The sequence below is a fragment of the Plecotus auritus genome (assembly GCF_963455305.1).
Source record: "Plecotus auritus genome assembly, chromosome: 6".
Classification (NCBI taxonomy): domain Eukaryota; kingdom Metazoa; phylum Chordata; class Mammalia; order Chiroptera; family Vespertilionidae; genus Plecotus; species Plecotus auritus.
Window position 1 is genome coordinate 32434991 of NC_137773.1, and position 17789 is coordinate 32452779.

The 17789-nt window shown below is 43.7% G+C and overlaps 1 protein-coding gene across 8 annotated transcripts in view; it reads left to right on the top strand.

Moving 5' to 3' along the window:
- FAM13B (family with sequence similarity 13 member B) overlaps positions 1–17789 on the top strand; it is a 74213-nt gene that overhangs the window by 31483 nt on the left and 24941 nt on the right. For 4 of the 8 annotated variants that reach the window (XM_080675981.1, XM_080675976.1, XM_080675974.1 and 1 more), the window contains 6 exons: positions 2506–2666; positions 3564–3605; positions 4374–4526; positions 8057–8189; positions 14687–14751; positions 17528–17576. In XM_080675981.1, coding sequence (XP_080532107.1) covers positions 2506–2666; positions 3564–3605; positions 4374–4526; positions 8057–8189; positions 14687–14751; positions 17528–17576 — 603 coding nt within the window. The remainder of the gene's footprint in view (positions 1–2505; positions 2667–3563; positions 3606–4373; positions 4527–8056; positions 8190–14686; positions 14752–17527; positions 17577–17789) is intronic. The other 4 variants (XM_080675978.1, XM_080675979.1, XM_080675975.1 and 1 more) reach the window with 2 other exon arrangements.

The window sequence follows — 17789 nt, forward strand, 5'->3', positions numbered from 1 at the left end:
TGTTGAATTCTGCAGATTTGCCTGTGGCTAGAAAAGAGGATGTTAGCCCCTGGCCAGGTGCCTCAGTTGGTTGGAGCATTGTTCCATACACCAAAATGTTGTGGGTTCGACTCCCAGTCAGGCCACATTCCTAGGTTGCAGGTTCGAATCGCAGTCAGGCCACATTCCTAGGTTGCAGGTTCGATCCCTAGTTGAGGTGTGTATAAGAGGCAACTGATCGATGTTTCTCTCTCACATAGATGTTTCTCTTTCTCTTTAAAATCAATAAACATATCCTTGGGTGAGGATAAAAAAAGAGGTTTTTGGTGTATTGAACAGATTGCTCAATAAACAGAATAGTGATGTAAGTCCTGAGAGACAGTACTATGTGTATATTTAATTATCTGGGTTTATATTGCTAATTACCAGAAAATATTTTCTTACCTATTTTTATTATATTTCTGACTTATATATGGATTGCAAGTAATAGAAGAACTGATTTTTGAAAGTTTGTTTCTTTAAAGCAGATTTGATAATTTCAGTTTGACTTGTGAGGTTGCATTGATAAGGTATTGAGTGGAAGTAAAATCTACCAAAACTCAGAACAATTTGGTTGTATTTTTAAGTTGGTCTAACTTAAATGCTGCTAATTTCTTATCCACATATTTAAAAACTAGAGGCCCGGTGCACAAAATTCGTGATGGGGGGTTGTGTCCCTCAGCCCAGCCTGCACCCTCTCCAATCTGGGACCCCTTGAGGGATGTCCAACTTCCCGTTTAGGCCTGATCCCAGTAGGATCAGGCCTAAACGGGAAGTCTGACATCCCTCTCACAATTCAGGACTGCTGGCTCCCAACTGCTTACCTGCCTGCCTTCCTGATTGCCCCTAACCGCTTCTGCCTGCCAGCCTGATCATCCTCTAACCACTCCCCTGCCAGCCTGATTGATGCCTAACTGCTCCCCTGCCAGCCCGATTGCCGCTAACTGCCCTCCCCTGCCAGTCTGGTCCCCCCCCCAACTGCCCTCCCCTGCCGACCTGGTCACCCCTAACTGCCCTCCCCTGCCAGCCTCATCGCCCCTAACTGCTCTCCCCTGCTGGTCTGGTTCCTTCCCCCCCTCCCCCACAACTGCCCTCCCCTGCAGGCCTGGTTCCCCCTAACTACTCTCCCCTGCAGGCCTGGTCACCCCTAACTGCCCTCCCCTGCAGGCCTGGTCCCCTCCCAACTGCTCTCCCCTGCAGGCCTGGGTCCCCCCCAACTGCCCTTCCCCGCAGGCCCAGGTGCCCCCAACTTCCCTCCTCTGCCGGCCTGGTCACCCCTGATTGCCCTCTCCTGCAGGCCATTTTGTGTCCACATGGGGGCAGCCATCTTGTGTGTTGGAGTGACAGTCAATTTGCATATTACTCTTTTATTAGATAGGATGTGGGCAGACCTGATCCATCCTGGCAGTGCTTCTGTTTTCCTCCAGGTTTTGATATTTGGAAGAAGCAAGTTTGTCTAGTGCTCTCTTCTTTTGGAGTTTCATCCTATTAATGCAACTATTTGGCTGTTAGAATCTTTTTAACGTAGTAGATACTTTTAGTAATAGTATGAGAGAGAGCACTGGATATGATGAATAGGGTGTGTTTCAAAAATGGCCCAGAGTCAGTAGACATGGGGTCCTTAAATGAATGCGAATCCAGTAGAATGGTTTGAAGATATAGGTGATAATTATGTTTCTGTATACATTTGAGAAGGCAGGTAGCATTCTCCACAAGCTGGAGTGTGGAGAGCAGGCATTTCATAAGACCCTAGAGAGGGGAATTACAGCAGTCAAAGAAAGAAGAGATGGGAGTATGGACGAGGGTTTTCCTTAAGTGGAGTTGAAGTAGCTGCATATATATAGGGCAGGTTCAGAATAACTTATGAACAGAATAGACCAGGGGTGGGCAAACTTTTTGACTCGAGGGCCACAATGGGTTCTTGAACTGGACCGGAGGGCCGGAACAAAAGTATGGATGGAGTGTTTGTGTGAACTAATATAAATTCAAAGTAAAGGAGCGGAGGGGAGAGCAAGAGAACCCTCCGCTCTTTCGGCTCCGCGGGGCCGGATAGAACAGCCGAGGGGGCTGGATCCGGCCCGCGGGCCGTAGTTTGCCCACGGCTGGAATAGACTGTTGATAAGCGGAAGGTCAAATTGACAAGGAGAGAATCAGAAGAACTTTTGAAGATAAGTGTGGGGTGAGAGAAAGCATTTTTATTTAAGTTTTTAATGTTTACTCTTACCCAAACTAATATAATCAATCCCTTTTTTAAGTCTCTTTTTATTTATTTCTTTCAGCTCTTTTTTTTTTGTGAACCCCTACCCAAGGATATTTTCCCATTGATTTTTGGCCCTAGGAAATGAAGTAAAAAATGAGTTGTGTTTAAAATTTTCTTAGAATAGTACATCTTAAGTAATGTTAATTAACAGTTTCATGAATTTTTATTTTCTTTTTTATTCTTTTCTAGTTTCATGAAATTTTAATTCTCTGTTTCCTTTTATATAGGTTAATGAACTTTCTGAGGAAGAAGAGGAAGATGAAAAGCTGGAACATATAGAAGAACTTCCAGAAGAGGGAGCAGAAAAATCAAATGACATGCCAGAGGTGGTACAATTAAGGATGACTGAAAACATCCTAGAAGCAAATAGTGTTACAGCATCAACAAGGTAGTATTTCAGTTGAAAGAACTTTAGCTTTTGAGCATTTTATTCTAGATGTAGATTCACTCAACCACTAAATCAAACAAGTAAAACTTAAAGTAATCTTGCTAAGAAAATTTCTGTTACAACATAGATACCTTTCTTTTAAAATGCAACCTCTTATATATATTTCTTTTTAAAAACACAGATTTATTTATTTTTGTTAATCCTCACCTGAGGGTTTTTTTTCCCATTGATTTTTTTTTTTTTTTTTAGAGCGATTGGAAGGGAGAGGGAGAGACAGACCGAGAGAGAGAGAAACATCGATATGAGAAAGACATCCATCGGTTGCCTCCTGCACATGGCCCAACTGGGGCCGGGGATCGAGCCTGCAACCAAGGTATATGCCCTTGACCGGAATCAAACGTAGAACCCTTCAGTCCGAGAGCTGACACTCTAACCACTTATCGAAAAAAGGCTAGGTTTTGCCTTTCCTGATGGTTGCTTGAGAACATCCTCTGAGTAATAGCAAATACTATTACTTCTGGCAAGGTGTATAGGGCCAGTATTGAGACCATCACACTATCCTACATGGGTACTTTTATTGGGCCCGTAGTCAAGTTTTCCTCAAGATTTGGAGTAAGTCAGTGTTTCTCCAAGTGAGTATCAGATGAAGTAGCTGGCACCCCCTCCCCACCCTCATCCCCCCCCACACACAGGAGGGAGGATGTTTTTAAGGGTCTTTTTGTGTGAAAAGGTAATTTCTTTAGAAAATTAGTATCATACTCTGTTAGAGATGAACATAAAACTAACTGCATGCTCTTCTGGTTGTGTCAATGTAGTACAAATGTGGCAGTTTTCAGCATATTTTGAAGTCATTTAGTACTTTAAAGTTTTATAGCTAATTTCTTTCTTTGATTACAGTGCCCATATATCTCCCACCAGCATCTTACCAGCCTCTGCAGAGTAAGTAGTTATACTTATAGAAGACAATTCAAAAGTTAAAAAAAAATTGCTGAATAGTAGAAATGAAAATCATGTATTTATTGTGCTTCCTTTAGAGGAAGGATTGTACATAACACAGTGAAACTAGTTAGTGGTTTATTACTGTAGTAGAAACAAATGAAGAAGGCACTAAGATTGAAAACTGTTAGAGTTTTTTTATTATTTTCTTGAGGAAGTAGACTTTGACCCTAGCCAGGTAAGCTCAGTTGGTTAGAGCATCGTCCGATACGCCAAGGTTGCAGGTTCAATCCCCATTCAGGAAACATATAAGAATCAGCCAATGAGTGCATAAATACGTGGAACAACAAATCAGTGTTTAAAATAAAAAGAAAAGAAAAAAAAAAAGAAATAGACTTCATGTAAAAAATAGGAACAATACCCTTACATTTTCTTTCTTTTATTTAACTGAGCATGGTAAATTATTTTGCTTTATAAACATAGCTTTGAAAAGTCTATTTAAGTGAGGATGAATTATTGGCACTGGTCCTTCCCACCTCAGTAGTAATAGTGACATTATGATTGATTTGTATAATATCTATTTGGGCAAATTTCATTTTAAAATTTGAGCCTATGTTGTGTATTCCTTCTATGTATTTCTTTTTACACTCTTGCTTACTCATTTAAAATTCATAATAATTTGTTTTACTGGTCACATTAACATTTATGTTTATGTGGTGAAATATGTAGTTAGGATGACTGCGTCTCACTAAAATGTGTTCTGTTTTGTAGCATTTTAGACAGAACAATTAGAACAGCTGTGGAACAGCACCTTTTTGATCTGCAGAGCAGCATAGATCATGATCTTAATTTACAACAGCAAAGTCTGGTGTGTAATAATGAAGCAGGAAGTATTAATTGTGATGGGGAAGGATCTAATAACCAGTAAGAAATTTTTAAAAACATTTTACTGCTATTATGAGTTATAAAATTGTTTTGTTATCTTTAAAAAACTTTATTTAAATAATGGGGTCTCATCTTAGAGATTTCTGGAAGTTTGTGTGAAAAGTGACTTTGTATGTACTTGCATGTAAATTATCTATACTAGTCTATACTAGTACATATAAAAGCCTAAGTGACTGTTACAACGGGATGACCGGTTGCTATGACATGCACTGACCACTAGGGAGCAGACGCTTAAAGCAGGAGCTTCCCCTGGCCCGCAGGCCCTGATTGCCAGATGGGGCCTGCTGGGCAACTTCCCAGTCCCTCCCCCAGGCCGGCAGGCCCTGATTGCCCGATCGGGGCTGGGCCCCAGGCTGGGACAGGGAACTGGGGGTGGGTGGCAGTGACCAACCTCCTGCAGTGCCTGTGCAGGGGGCTGCGACCTCTCACCAGCTACCTGGGGGTGGGGTGACGGGGACGGAGGTATGGTGAGAATGCGGGGTATCTGTCGAGCTTGCTCTCACTCCACCTGCTACCCTCCCCTGGATGCCATGCCTTGCGCACTGGGGAAGCCTCTGTGCTCAGGTGCCGGGCGCCCGTGAGGAGCCCGCCCTGCACCCGTGTGGCCTCTTCTGGGTGAGCCAGGCCGCAGCTGCCTCCCCGTGGGTTCGCACAGTAGCCGGTCTGCGAGGCCAGGTGGGAGAGAGCGCACTGCCCTCCCAGTTTCTGTGCAGTGCCACTGGGCGGCCCAGAGGCCCACACTGCACTTTGGCCCGTGGCATCCGGCCACGCTCACCGCATCTCCATGTGGGGACTTGGGCGCTGTGACTCAGGAGGAGGGAGTTGCGTGGGTGCCCAGGTGCTGCCCAGGGCCCAGAGGTCAGCTGGGACCTGCCCCTCCACGCCAGATGCTCGCGCTTTGATCGCCAGCCAGGCCTGGGGACTGCACCTGTGCACAAATTTTGTGCACCGGCCCTCTAGTATTATATATACATATGTACATAGAAAATCTCTGAAATTGTTTATTAAGTCCAACACAGCCAGGTTTTCCTCCCAGAACATCAGATAAAGTAGTTAGCTTACCTTTACAGACTATGTTACATGAAAAATACTTTTAAAAAGTTAGACCTCTGTGCAATAGGTTCACACCAGGAGAAACAAGCAGAGATCTAGACAGATAGGTCAGAGACAGGAGATTGATATCACTCCTGGTGCATGTGATCATGGAATGGCATGGTGAGCAGCATCATCTCTTCCTGTTTAAATTGTTATCCCCTGCCACTAGCCTCCTTTCTCCCTACATGGTTGTGTGTTTTTTTCCTTGTTTTTTTTTTTTAAATTATATTTTATTGATTTTTACAGAGAGGAAGGGGGAGGGATAGAGAGTTAGAAACATTGATGAGAAACATCGATCAGCTGCCTCCTGCACACCCCCTACTGGGGATGTGCCCGCAACCAAGGTACATGCCCTTGACCGGAATCGAACCCGGGACCCTTCAGTCCACAGGCCGACGCTCTATCCACTGAGCCAAACCGGTTAGGGTTCTTTTTTTTTTCTTAAGAGTAGCCATTAATAGTTGAATTTATGTAAGTTTAAAGTACCTCTATGTACTGTGTTATGTGATGTAACTCTATTCTTTAATATGACTTGTTACCTTTAAATGAATGAAAGCCTCATTTCCTTTTACCTCAGTCTTGCACTTCAGGATATATAGGTGCCTTTCTCTGAGACCATGTGCAATGATTTCATAGTTTTTATTTATCATTTTTATTTTATTTTGGGGACAGATGAGAAAGATGTACCCAAAATTGGAGGATTCATAGAAAGGCAAAGAAAAACAGATTATTGGGTAAAGATTTTTTTTTTAAGGAATATATTTTTAAAAGGCCAAATATGTCTAGAACAGCTATTAAATATGATATAAAACTGGAATAGCTATTAAATATGAAATGAAACAAAAAATTGATGGACATGAAAACCAGTGGTTGGAATATGCTTATTTTAGGAATACCATATTGTATAACTGCAGGTGTGTCATGTAGCTTGCATGGACGGCATCACCAGCCTGTGCAGCTCTAAGCAATGGCCCTGGTTTGTCTCCTTTCAGGGCATGATTAGAACTGATAGAACTGCCCTAGCCATTTGGGTTCAGTGGATAGAGCGTTGGCCTGCAGACTGAAGGGTCCTGGGTTTGATTTTGGTCAAGGGTACATACCTTGGTTGCAGGGTCTTCTCTAGCCTGGGCCCTGGTCGGGGCTTGTGTAGGAGGCAACTAATCGAGGTGTTTCTCTCTGTCTTACCTTCTCTCTCCTACAATCCCTAAAAATCAATGGGAAAATATTCTCTGGTGAGGATTAAGGGGGGGAAAAAAAAAGAACTGATAGAACTGGATCTGTAGGGAGTATTTGGGCTGAATGTGAAGGGAAAAAAGCAGGAAAAAGTGGGAAAATGTTTCAAAGGATATAATATAAGCAGGTTCCTTAGAGTTTGCTCTTAGCTTGGCTAGAGATGTTGAAAACCTATGCTCATGCTTAGACAATATTCTTATTTCTACAACTGGGGACAATATTCTTATTTTTACCACTCATGTTCTCTCAGTAGTGGTATTGTCTTTGTAAACAAAAACCTGCAGAGTTTTGTAGATTCTAAATTATGTAAGATGGGAACTCTGCAGTAGGAAGCTATTCCTATTGTACGTGATAAAGTGTTGGACACTACGGTGTCTAGTGCTAGATTTGTATTTTTTTAAAAATATATTTTATTGATATTTTACAGAGAGGAAGGGAGAGGGATAGAGAGCTAGAAACATCGATGAGAGAGAAACATGGATCAGCTGCCTCCTGCACACCTCCCACTGAGGATGTGCCCGCAACCAAGGTACATGCCCTTGACCGGAATCGAACCCGGGACCCTTCAGTCCACAGGCCGACGCTCTATCCACTGAGCCAAACCGGTTTCGGCTAGATTTGTATTTTAATTAAACAAATAGGTCATTATTATGATTGTGAGTGGACATTTTTAAGGAAAATTGTTATTTTGGTACATAAATTATTTTTAAAGCCATTCATCTGCTTGTTTTGTTTTTTTAAATCCTCATCCGAGGACATTTTCGTTGATTTATAGAGAGAGGGGAAGGGAGATAGAGAGAAAGGGAGAGAGAGAAACATTGATTCATTGCCTCTGGGGCTGGGGATAGGACCTGCAACCTAGGTATATGCCCTGACCAGGAATTGAATCTGTGACCTTTTGGTGCATGAAACAACGTTCCTACCAAATGAGCCACACCGGCAAGGGCACCATTCATTTTTCAAAAGGGATAACAATCAAGGTAGATTCCTTACAACATCCCATGGAGAGACAAAAATAAACTTAGTGCATTTAATGAAACTTGGCAGGATAGAGAGAGAGTGGATTTTTATGGAAAGGGCGTATTTTCTTTAATAAGTAAAAGTTTCAGATCATTGTTTATTTTAAAGGCATTACATACTCAACATTTGACCTGATCTGATTTTTTAATCTTCATTTCTAGGGTTGATATTGCTGATGATATTATTAATGCCAGTGAAAGAAGCAGAGACTGCTCAGAACCTGTGGCCAGCACTAATTTAGACAATGAAGTTATGCAGCAAGATTTTGTATTTGATGATGAAGAAAATAACCAGGTAAGAAATGCAAAAACTTAAAAAAAAAATCTGTTAGGTGTGGTAAACATACAATTCTGATTGTTTCATGTATTCCTTTGATAGCAGAAGCCATCTAGAGCAGGGGTAGGGAATCTTTTTTCTGCCAAGGGCCATTTGGATATTTATAACATCATTTGAGGGCCATACAAAATTATCAACTTAAAAATTAGCCTGCTATATTTGGTCAAAAATTTAATTAACTCACCCTTAATGTCTTGTCAGGAACCGATCAAATGATTTCATGTTTCAGAAAACGAAGGTTGCTGAAGTCTATTTCTAGATCAGTGCTTCTCACACTTTGGATCTCAGGACCTCTTTATATTCTTTTTTTTTTTTTTTTTAAATCTTTATTGTTCGGATTATTACAGGTGTTTCTCTTTTTTTCCCCCCATAGCTCCCCTCCACCTGATTCCCCACCCCACCCCATGCCCTTACCCCCCACCACTGTCTTCATCCATAGGTGTAAGATTTTTGTCCAATCTCTTCCCACACCCCTCACACACCCTTACCCCTGAGAATTGTCAGTCCACTCCCTTTCTATGTCCCTGATTCTATTATATTCCGCAGTCCATTCTGTTGTTCAGATTTTTTATTCACTTGATTTTTAGATTCACTTGTTGGTGGGTATGTATTTGATGTCATTTTGTTGTTCATAATTTTTATCTTTACCTTTTTCTTCTTCTTCCTCTTCTTAAAGAATACCCTTCAGCATTTCATATAATCCTGGTTTGGTGGTGATGAACTCCTTTAGCTTTTTCTTGTCTGTGAAGCTCTTTATCTGACCTTCAACTCTGAATGATAGCTTTGCTGGGTAGAGTAATCTTGGTTGTAGGTTCTTGCTATTCATCACTTTGAATATTTCTTGCCACCCCCTTCTGGCCTGCATAGTTTCTGCCGATAAATCAGCTGACAGTATTATGGGTACTTACTTGTAGGTAACTAACCGTTTTTTCTCTTGCTGCTTTCAAGATTCTCTCTTTGTCTTTTGCCCTTGGCATTTTAATTATGATGTGTCTTGGTGTGGTACTCTTTGGATTCCTCTTGTATGGGGTTCTGTGCGCTTCCTGAACTTGTAAGTCTATTTCTTTGACCAGGTAGGGAAAGTTTTCTGTCATTATTTCTTCTAATAGGTTTTCAATGTTTTGCTCTCTCTCTCTTTCTGGCACCCCAAAAATTCGGATGTTGGTACCCTTAAAGTTGTCCCAGAGGCTCCTTACCCTATCTTCATATTTTTGGATTCTTTTTCCTTTTTGTTTTTCTGGTTGGGTGTTTTTTGTTTCCTCATATTTCAGATCTTTGGTTTGATTCTTGGGGTACGTTGATCTACAGTTGAGTTTCTGTATATTCTTTATTTTAGACAGTGTATGCTTAATTTCTGACTGGTCCTTTTCCATTTTTTTTGGCATTCTCATTAAGATCCTTAAAGGTCTCACTAAGTTCCTCAGCGGTTTTTAGAAGATTCTTGAGTAACCTTTTAAATGTGGTTCTGAACTCTGTCGTCCAGTAGTTTGCTTTCCTCCATTTCTTTCTTTCTTTTTTTTTTTTTAATATATTTTATTGATTTTTTACAGAGAGGAAGGGAGAGGGATAGAGAGTTAGAAACATCGATCAGCTGCCTCCTGCACACTCCCTACAGGGGATGTGCCCGCAACCAAGGTACATGCCCTTGACTGGAATTGAACCTGGGACCTTTGAGTCTGCAGGCCAATGTTCTATCCACTGAGCCAAACTGGTCAGGGCTGCTTTCCTCCATTTCTTTCATTCGTGACATGTTTCTTTGTCTCCACATTTTGTTGCTTCCCTGTGTTGATGGAGTGGCTTTGTGTGGTAGGTGACCTATAGGGGCCTGTAGCTCAGCCTCCCCAATCACCTGAGGTGGACGCTCTTGGTGCACCCCTTTGTGGGCTGAGTGTAAAGTCTTGGTGTAGTTAAGCCTTGATTGCTGTTGGTACACTGGGAGGAATTGACCTCCAGGCCAATTGGCTGTGAGGACCTGCTGTGTCTATAATGGAAGAACTGCTGCGCTGGAGACTCCCTTATGGTGCAGGACTTGTTTCAGTGGGGCTTTGGTGCTCACTGAGTCTGCCTCTTGATGTGTCACTTATGGATGTGAGGAGTTGAAATCTGGTGTCTCACACTGACCACTAGGTACACTGGCTTCTGGATCTCCAATGGGGTGCAGGTCAGCTACTGTCTGAGGCCACCCAGCAGGAGCTACAGTGAGAACTACAGTTTTCTCCTCTTTGCTTGGGGTTTGGAGGTTTTGGAGCTGTCTGACGCGGGCTGCAAGTTTGCTAGGTTAAGCTGCGATAGGGCAGGCCATTCATATGCTAAAGCCGCTGCTTGGAGCTTGGGTGGGTTTGTAGGTTGTGCGGGGCGGGGTCTCAGGGCGTGACTAGGCTAGGGCGTGGCAAACAGCGATGGCTGCCAGTAAGTCAGCTCTGAGTCCCCGCACCCCAGCGCAGTAAACAATTATTCCTGCACTCAGCCCTGCAAGCAAGCCACCCTCGCTTTCCGACCCGATGGCAGACAGTCCAGTTTCTCCCCGTAGGAGTTTGGGTCCCCCGTGTCTCCCCAGAAACTGGAGTTCAGAGTAATTGGGAGCTTGTCTCCCTCCGGTTTGAAAAAAGCAGTGCTCCCAGTCGCCGCCGCCAGCCCAATTTGCGCGCCTCCGTATCTCAGCTTTTCAGCGCTTGTGCACGTCTCAATGCTCTTTTCTCTTTCCTTCTAGTTGTAGAACTCCCACTCAGCCAGCTTTCCCGTGGTTCTGGGTGATAGACGTTTTGACTTTTAGTTGTAGTTTTGAAATTGTTGGGCGAGGCAACAGTTTAGGTGTTTACCTACGCCGCCATTTTGGATCCTCTCCCCCCTCTTTATATTCTTAAACTAGAGGCCCGGTGCATGGATTAGTGTACTGGTGGGACAAAAACCAGCTCTCCGACATTCCCTGAGGGGTCCCGGATTGCGAGAGGGCTCAGGCCAGGCCAAGGGACTCCACTGGCCTAGTATGCATTTAAGATCTTTGGTTAATCTCTTCCTACCCTCCCCCCTCCTCCCTTCCCTCTAAGATTCATCAGTTCTGTTCCATGTTCCCATGCCTGTGGTTTCTGCTCCTGTGTTGTATGCCCCCTGGTGGTCAGTGCGTGTCATAGCTACCAGCTGGCTGGTTGCTTAGGCTTTAATATATAGACTAGGGGCCCAGTGCATGCATTCGTGCACCTTGAAAGAAACTGTGGGCCACAAGGCTGCAGTGGGCACAGGGGCGGGTCTCGGCCCATACTCCATGTCTCTGCCCGGCCCCTCACGGTGGCCCCCGATTGCCCCTCAGGAGCAAGGGGAGGTGGAGAAGCCCTCAAAGGCGATTGGGGCCGACAGCCGCTGCTTGCATCCGCTGATGGTGCTGAACGATCAGGACCGGCACTGGGTGCCGGCAGTGGGTGTGAGCAGCGGCTCCGGCACCAGCTGTGGGTGTGAGTGGGGCTGGTGCCGGCAGTGGGTGCGAGCAGTGGCTCTGGCACTGGCAGCAGGTGTGAGAGGCGGCTGCTGGCCCTGATTGCCCCTCAGGAGTAGGGGGAGGTAGAGAAGCCCTGAGGGGCGATCAGGACCAGCGCCGGCAGCAGGTGTGAGCACCGGGCGGGACCGTGGTGCACGGGAGCAAAGAATTTTCAGTAGGTTTGCCCCACCAGAGGCTTGCCCTGATGACAGCGACTGGCGCGGTGCCCTGCCTTGGTCTGGCGCCCCTGTTCACCTGCTCCACCATCCCGCCATGGCTGACGCCCACCATGTTCTGTGCTCTGCCTCCTGTTGCTGATGCCCGCCTTGTTCCTCACACACCCCCTGGTGGTCAGTGCATGTCATACTAACTGGTTGTTCCGCCATTCGGTCTATTTGCATATTAGAGGCCCGGTGCACGAAATTCATGCATTGGGGGGTATCCCTCAGCCTAGCCTGCACCTTCTCTAATCCGGGACCCCTCAAGGGATGTCTGACTGCCCAGGCATCCCTCTCACAATCCAGGACTGCTGGCTTCCAACCGCTTGCCTGCCTGCCTGATTGCCCCTAACCGCTTCTGCCTGCCAGCCTGATCACCCCCTAACCACTCCCCTGCTAGCCTGATTGATGCCTAACAGCTCCCCTGCTGGCCCGATTGTCCCTAACTGCCCTCCTCTGCCAGCCTGGTCACCCCTAACTGCCCTCCCCTGATGGCCTTGTCCCCCCCAACTGCCCTCCCCCGCAGGCCTGGGTCTCCCCTCACCCCCAACTGTCCTCCCCTGCGGGCCTGGTCCCTCCCAACTGCCCTCCCCTGCCGGCCATCTTGTGGCAACCATCTTGTGTCCACATGGGGGTGGCCATCTTGTGTGTTGGAGTGATGGTCAATTTGAGTATTACTCTTTTATTAGATAGGATTAGGGTTTTATATATATAGACTAGAGGCCCGGTGCACAAAATTCGTGCACAGGGGTTCCCCTCAGCCTAGCCTGCACCCTCTCCAATCCAGGACACCTTGGGAGATATCTGACTGCCAGTTTAGGCCCGATCCTAGGGATCGGTCTAAACCGGCAGTCAGACATCCCTCTCACAATCCGGGACCACTGGCTCCTAACTGCTTACCTGCCTGCCTTCCTGATCACCCCTAACTGCCCCGCCTGCTCGCCTGGTCACCCCCAACTGCCCCCCTTGCTGGCCTAGTCGCCCCCAACTGCCCCTCCACCCCCCCGCCGGCCTGGTTGCTCCTAACTGCCACCACCCCCCCCCCACCGGCCTGGTCACCCCCAGCTGTCCCTCTCTGCCCCCACCAGCCTGGTCGCCCCTCACTGTCCCCCTCTGCTGGCCTGCTCACCCCTCACTGCCCCCACCTCGCCGGCCTGGTCGCCCCCAACTGGCCCCCACCCCCCTGCGGGTCTGGTCACCCCACACAGCCTGCTGTTCGGTCGTTTGGTCACCCCTCACTAACCCGACTGCCGGCCTGGTTGCCCCATGCAGCCTGCTGCTCAGTTGTTTGGTCGCCTCTCACTAACCCCCCTGCCGGCCTGGTCGCCCCACCCAGCCTGCTGTTTGGTCGTTTGGTCACCCCTCATCCCCCTGCTGGCCTAGTTGCCCACGCAGCCTGTTCTGTCATCTGTTCTGTTGCAATGGTTGCTTAGGCTTCTATTATTATAGATGTTATTTTGGATCCTTGCCCTGGAATATTTTGTTCAGTGATTAGAGTGTTGACCTGAGGACCGAAAGGTGGAGGGCTTGATTCCTGGTCAAGGGCACGTACCTAGGTTGCAGGTTCGATCCCCACCCCAGGTTGGGGTGTGTGTGGGAGGCAACCAATTGATGTGTCTCTCTCACATTGATGTCCCCCCCTCTTCCATTCTCTATCAATGGAAAAAAAATCGCCTGGTAAGGATTAACAACAACAACAAAAAGTTATTGAGGATCCCATAAAGCTATTATTTACATGGGTATATTTATCAGTATTTACTATATTAGAAATTAAAACAGAAATATAAAAATGTTTCTTAACTCGAATAAAACAATAATACACTCATTCAAGGTAACATAAATAAGAAAATTGCTTTTTCTTCTTTTTTTTAAATATATTTTTATTGATTTCAGAGAGGAAGGAAGAGGGAGAGAGAGATAGAAACATCAATGATGAGAGAGAATCATTGATTGGCTGCCTCCTGCATGCCCCCCACTGGGGATCGAGCCCGCAACCCAGGCACGTGCCCTTGACCAGAATCGAAACCAGGACCCTTCAGTCCGCAGGCTGACGCTCTATCCACTGGGCCAAACTGGCTAGGGCTGCTTTTTTTTCTTAATAAAAAGCGGCTATTTAAATTTTTTTTTATCTTGAGGAGTGTCATGGTTGTTGCTATAAATTCTTTTGTATAACGTGTATAAAGACAATTAATTTAGCCTTACAGAGATAAGTAGTTGGAAAGGGAGAAGTATTTTAATAGCTCTTTCAGATAATTATGGACTGTCTTTCATATTAAACAAAATTGGGTCAGTTTCTTAAGAAACTTGAATTGAACCTTTTATTGATTTCAGAGGTGGTGATAAAAATCACTAGGAAGTTTACATAATTTGTAGGAATGCACAGGACATTTGTGTTAGACTTGGTAGGTATTTATTATGGGGAGTAATAGGAATGGGATGGTGTCAGTAAGCCCATTAGGAAATGGAGGAGTGTTCTTATGTGTTTTTGAGATTCACAGTTTTATTTCAAATACCAACTTCTATGTTTGAGACTCAGGAGAAGCAGAGTTGGCAAGTGGGATCACCAAACCATCTTTTTTGGAGGAGAGAATTATAAGGAAGGAAAAGGAATGTGATTGTGGTAGTATTACCTATTACATAATAAGGTAGTGAGCTAAAGAGGGGCATTTGACTAACTTGTGACCTACTACTCTTAAGATTGGAAACTTCCTCTCATATGAGTATCGGGAGCTCCATTAATACATTGGTGGTGTTCTTTTTATCAGTCTGTAGGTATACTGTTAGAGCCATGTGGTGACCATGGTGATAGTGAAGATGGCTGTCTTGAGAGGTAAGCATTTTCTCTTATTGTTGCTAATTAATCATTTTGAGATTTGGAGTTCTTAAATTTGTGGGTGGAATTTTTAGATGACTCTTGTAGCATATATTTTAGATAATCTGAAGAACCAAGCTTCTTATTTTAATGGTAAGGGGTGTAGGTTCAGACAGTTATAACTTGAAAAACATTCAGAGGAATGAACACAGCCACCTTAGAGAAACTTAAAACTCAGTTGATTTGTAGAAAAATTAGGAATTTATTGATTCTCTGAATATACCTTTCAGTGTATCATAGTCTTGGAACTATGCATGACTAACTGAAAGGTTGTAGTATATTTGCTTCAACAAATATGTTTAGGATGTTTTTGTTCCTCTTCTCCTTGGTGTGTCCCAGGACTCTTTATTTTTTTATATATTTTTATTGATTTCAGAGAGGAATGGAGAGGGAGAGAGAGAGAGAGAAACATTAATGATGACAGGGAATCATTGATTGGCTGCCTCTTGCACATCCCCCACTGGGGATCGAGCCCGCAACCTGGGCATGTGCCCTTGACCAGAACCGAACCCAGGACTCTTCAGTCCCGACACTCTATTCACTGAGCCAAACCAGCCAGGGCCCAGGACTCTCTCTTTTTTTTTAAAATAAATTTATTGAGATATCATTAATATATAAGATTCAGGTGTACAATATTATATAATTCGACATCTGTATACCGATATTTGACCCCCTTTACCTAATTTGCTCTCCCCCACGCTCCTTCCCCTCTGGTAGCCACCATTCTGTTGTATCTATTTATGAGTTTGTTTTAGCTTGTTTTGTTAGTTATTTGAATTATATTTTTTGGGGGGTCTTTTTCATCTGACTTACTTCACTTAGCATAACCATCTCATGCAGTTGGTGCTTGTTTCCCTCCTTGTTTACCAACAGTAATGGGAAGGGGATTCCTTGAGGCAGTGAATATTTCAGCCATATGTAGTCTTCATAATAGATAGTCTCTGAACAGAAAGAAGATTTCTGGAATGCTTTAAGTCACCACGTAGGTTTTGGATTTTGTTACCCTTTTTGTGATTCTTTAAGATGTTGCTAAGAAGTGTATTGTAACTTTCTTAGGAAAGATAATTGATATTCTGAAAACAAATCAGTAATAAAGTTGCAGACTAGACTGTAAATACTGAGAAATTCCAAATAGCATTATTAATTTGGTGATAGCCTGTTGGCAAGGATAAACTTGTGTTAATGCCATTGTCTCTCTTAATTGTGAGTAGGAAACCTGTTCTCTGAGGGTAAGTAAATTCTTTGGAGCCATGTCTCTGGAGTGTCCCCATACTCTGAAGGTCCACAGATTTCCTGCTTACAGCAGTTCCTTGTGCTTCCTTTCAGGAGGCAGGAATGATCCTCTTCCAGCCCAGGGAGTATTGGAGCTATGGGCTGAAGATATAAGATTAACAGCATTGACAGGCATCCCCAGAATGATGACATCTGGATTTGGTAGAACAATAAGGATCCATTTAGTGAGGACTCAATCTTTTTGGAAAAAGCTCTTTCCTCTTCAACTTGTGTATAGGTTAGCAAACTTGTTTTTAGATCCAAAGAGTTTCTTGGTTAGGTGGATTTTACATTTTGTATGTTTAACACACATGTTTTTCGAATTTAGTCTGTTAGGGTAGAATTTAGCTTATCCTACCACTTGTTCCCACTCTAAGCAAAGGAAGGCCTTTGAGCTTGCCAGGGAATTTAGTTGTTTACATGTTCAGCAAGTATAAGGTAATTAATTAGGTATATGAGGAGATGACTTGCCATATTTAGATCAAGACCTGTTTTCTGAGTGCGTACCCTGTTAAGGCAGGGTAGAAGTAGCACCTGTGCATATCATTGTAAATTGCCACAGTGTCTGTGGGGAGAGGAACTTTCCCTCAGTAATTATATTTTTAACCTAGTACGATACTAGATGCTGTGTTGTCTGGTTATATAGGCAGAGATCATTTGTGATAGTTTGCTGTTACACTTGTTCTAAATAGGGGTGGTTTTTGTGGGGAAATAAGAAGTGAATTGAAATAAAATTTCCTATTTACATGTTAACATGATATTTTTAGGAAGGAGAGGTTTAGAAGTTTTCATTGTGATAGAACACAATCAGACTTAAGATATAGGACATAGCTATACCTTTCAAAAATCATCTTTAAAAGAAAAATACATCTCAGAGTGAGGGAATATAGAGCTGTTTGGTTAAAACTAATATTTATTTTACAAAATCTTTTGTATTATACATTTAGTTCTTTTGGTTTCTATTTATTTTGGATTTTCTTTTTTTTTTTTTTTTTAAATCCTCACCAGAGGACATGCTGAGAGAGAAGAAGGCAGAGAGAGAAACATTGATTGGTTGGTTGCCTTCCACATGTGCTCTAGCTGGGATCAAACCCACAGTCCAGGCATGTGCCCTGAATGGCAGCCCTTTGGTGCACAAAATGACGCTCAACCAACTAAGCCACTCTGGCCAGGCTTATTTTTCTTTAAGTTAAAAAAATTTTTTTGGGGGGTGTGTGTGGTTGTATGGGAAGGTGGTGAGTGTTACTTAATTTTTCTAACCTGAAGTGATTCTGTGGATCTTTTCAGTAGTGTGTGATTTTCAGATATAGGGCTCCAAAGAATGGGAATGTGTGTAGTTGCCATTCTTCTGTCACGTTGTAAATGCTAACTCTATGGGGAAGAGATGAATCTAGGTAAGAAATATGCAATGATAGTAACTTATTTATTCTTAAAAGACTAATAACTTTATTTGTATTTTTAGGAAAGAATATTTGTCATTTGACAGTGATAAATTGTCGCACTTAATTCTGGTAAGAATTCTTTTTCTTTTATGATTCTTAGAAATTTGACTAGGCTTAAGCTACCAATTACTATATCTGGCTTTTCACTTTTGAGTTGTATAGATTTCAAGGGGATTTAAAATATACTCTGACCAAATGTTTTACAGTTAAAGTAGCACTTAATATACCACTTTTGGTTACAAGAAACTTAGTTATGAAAATACTTTCCTGAATTTGGGGTCC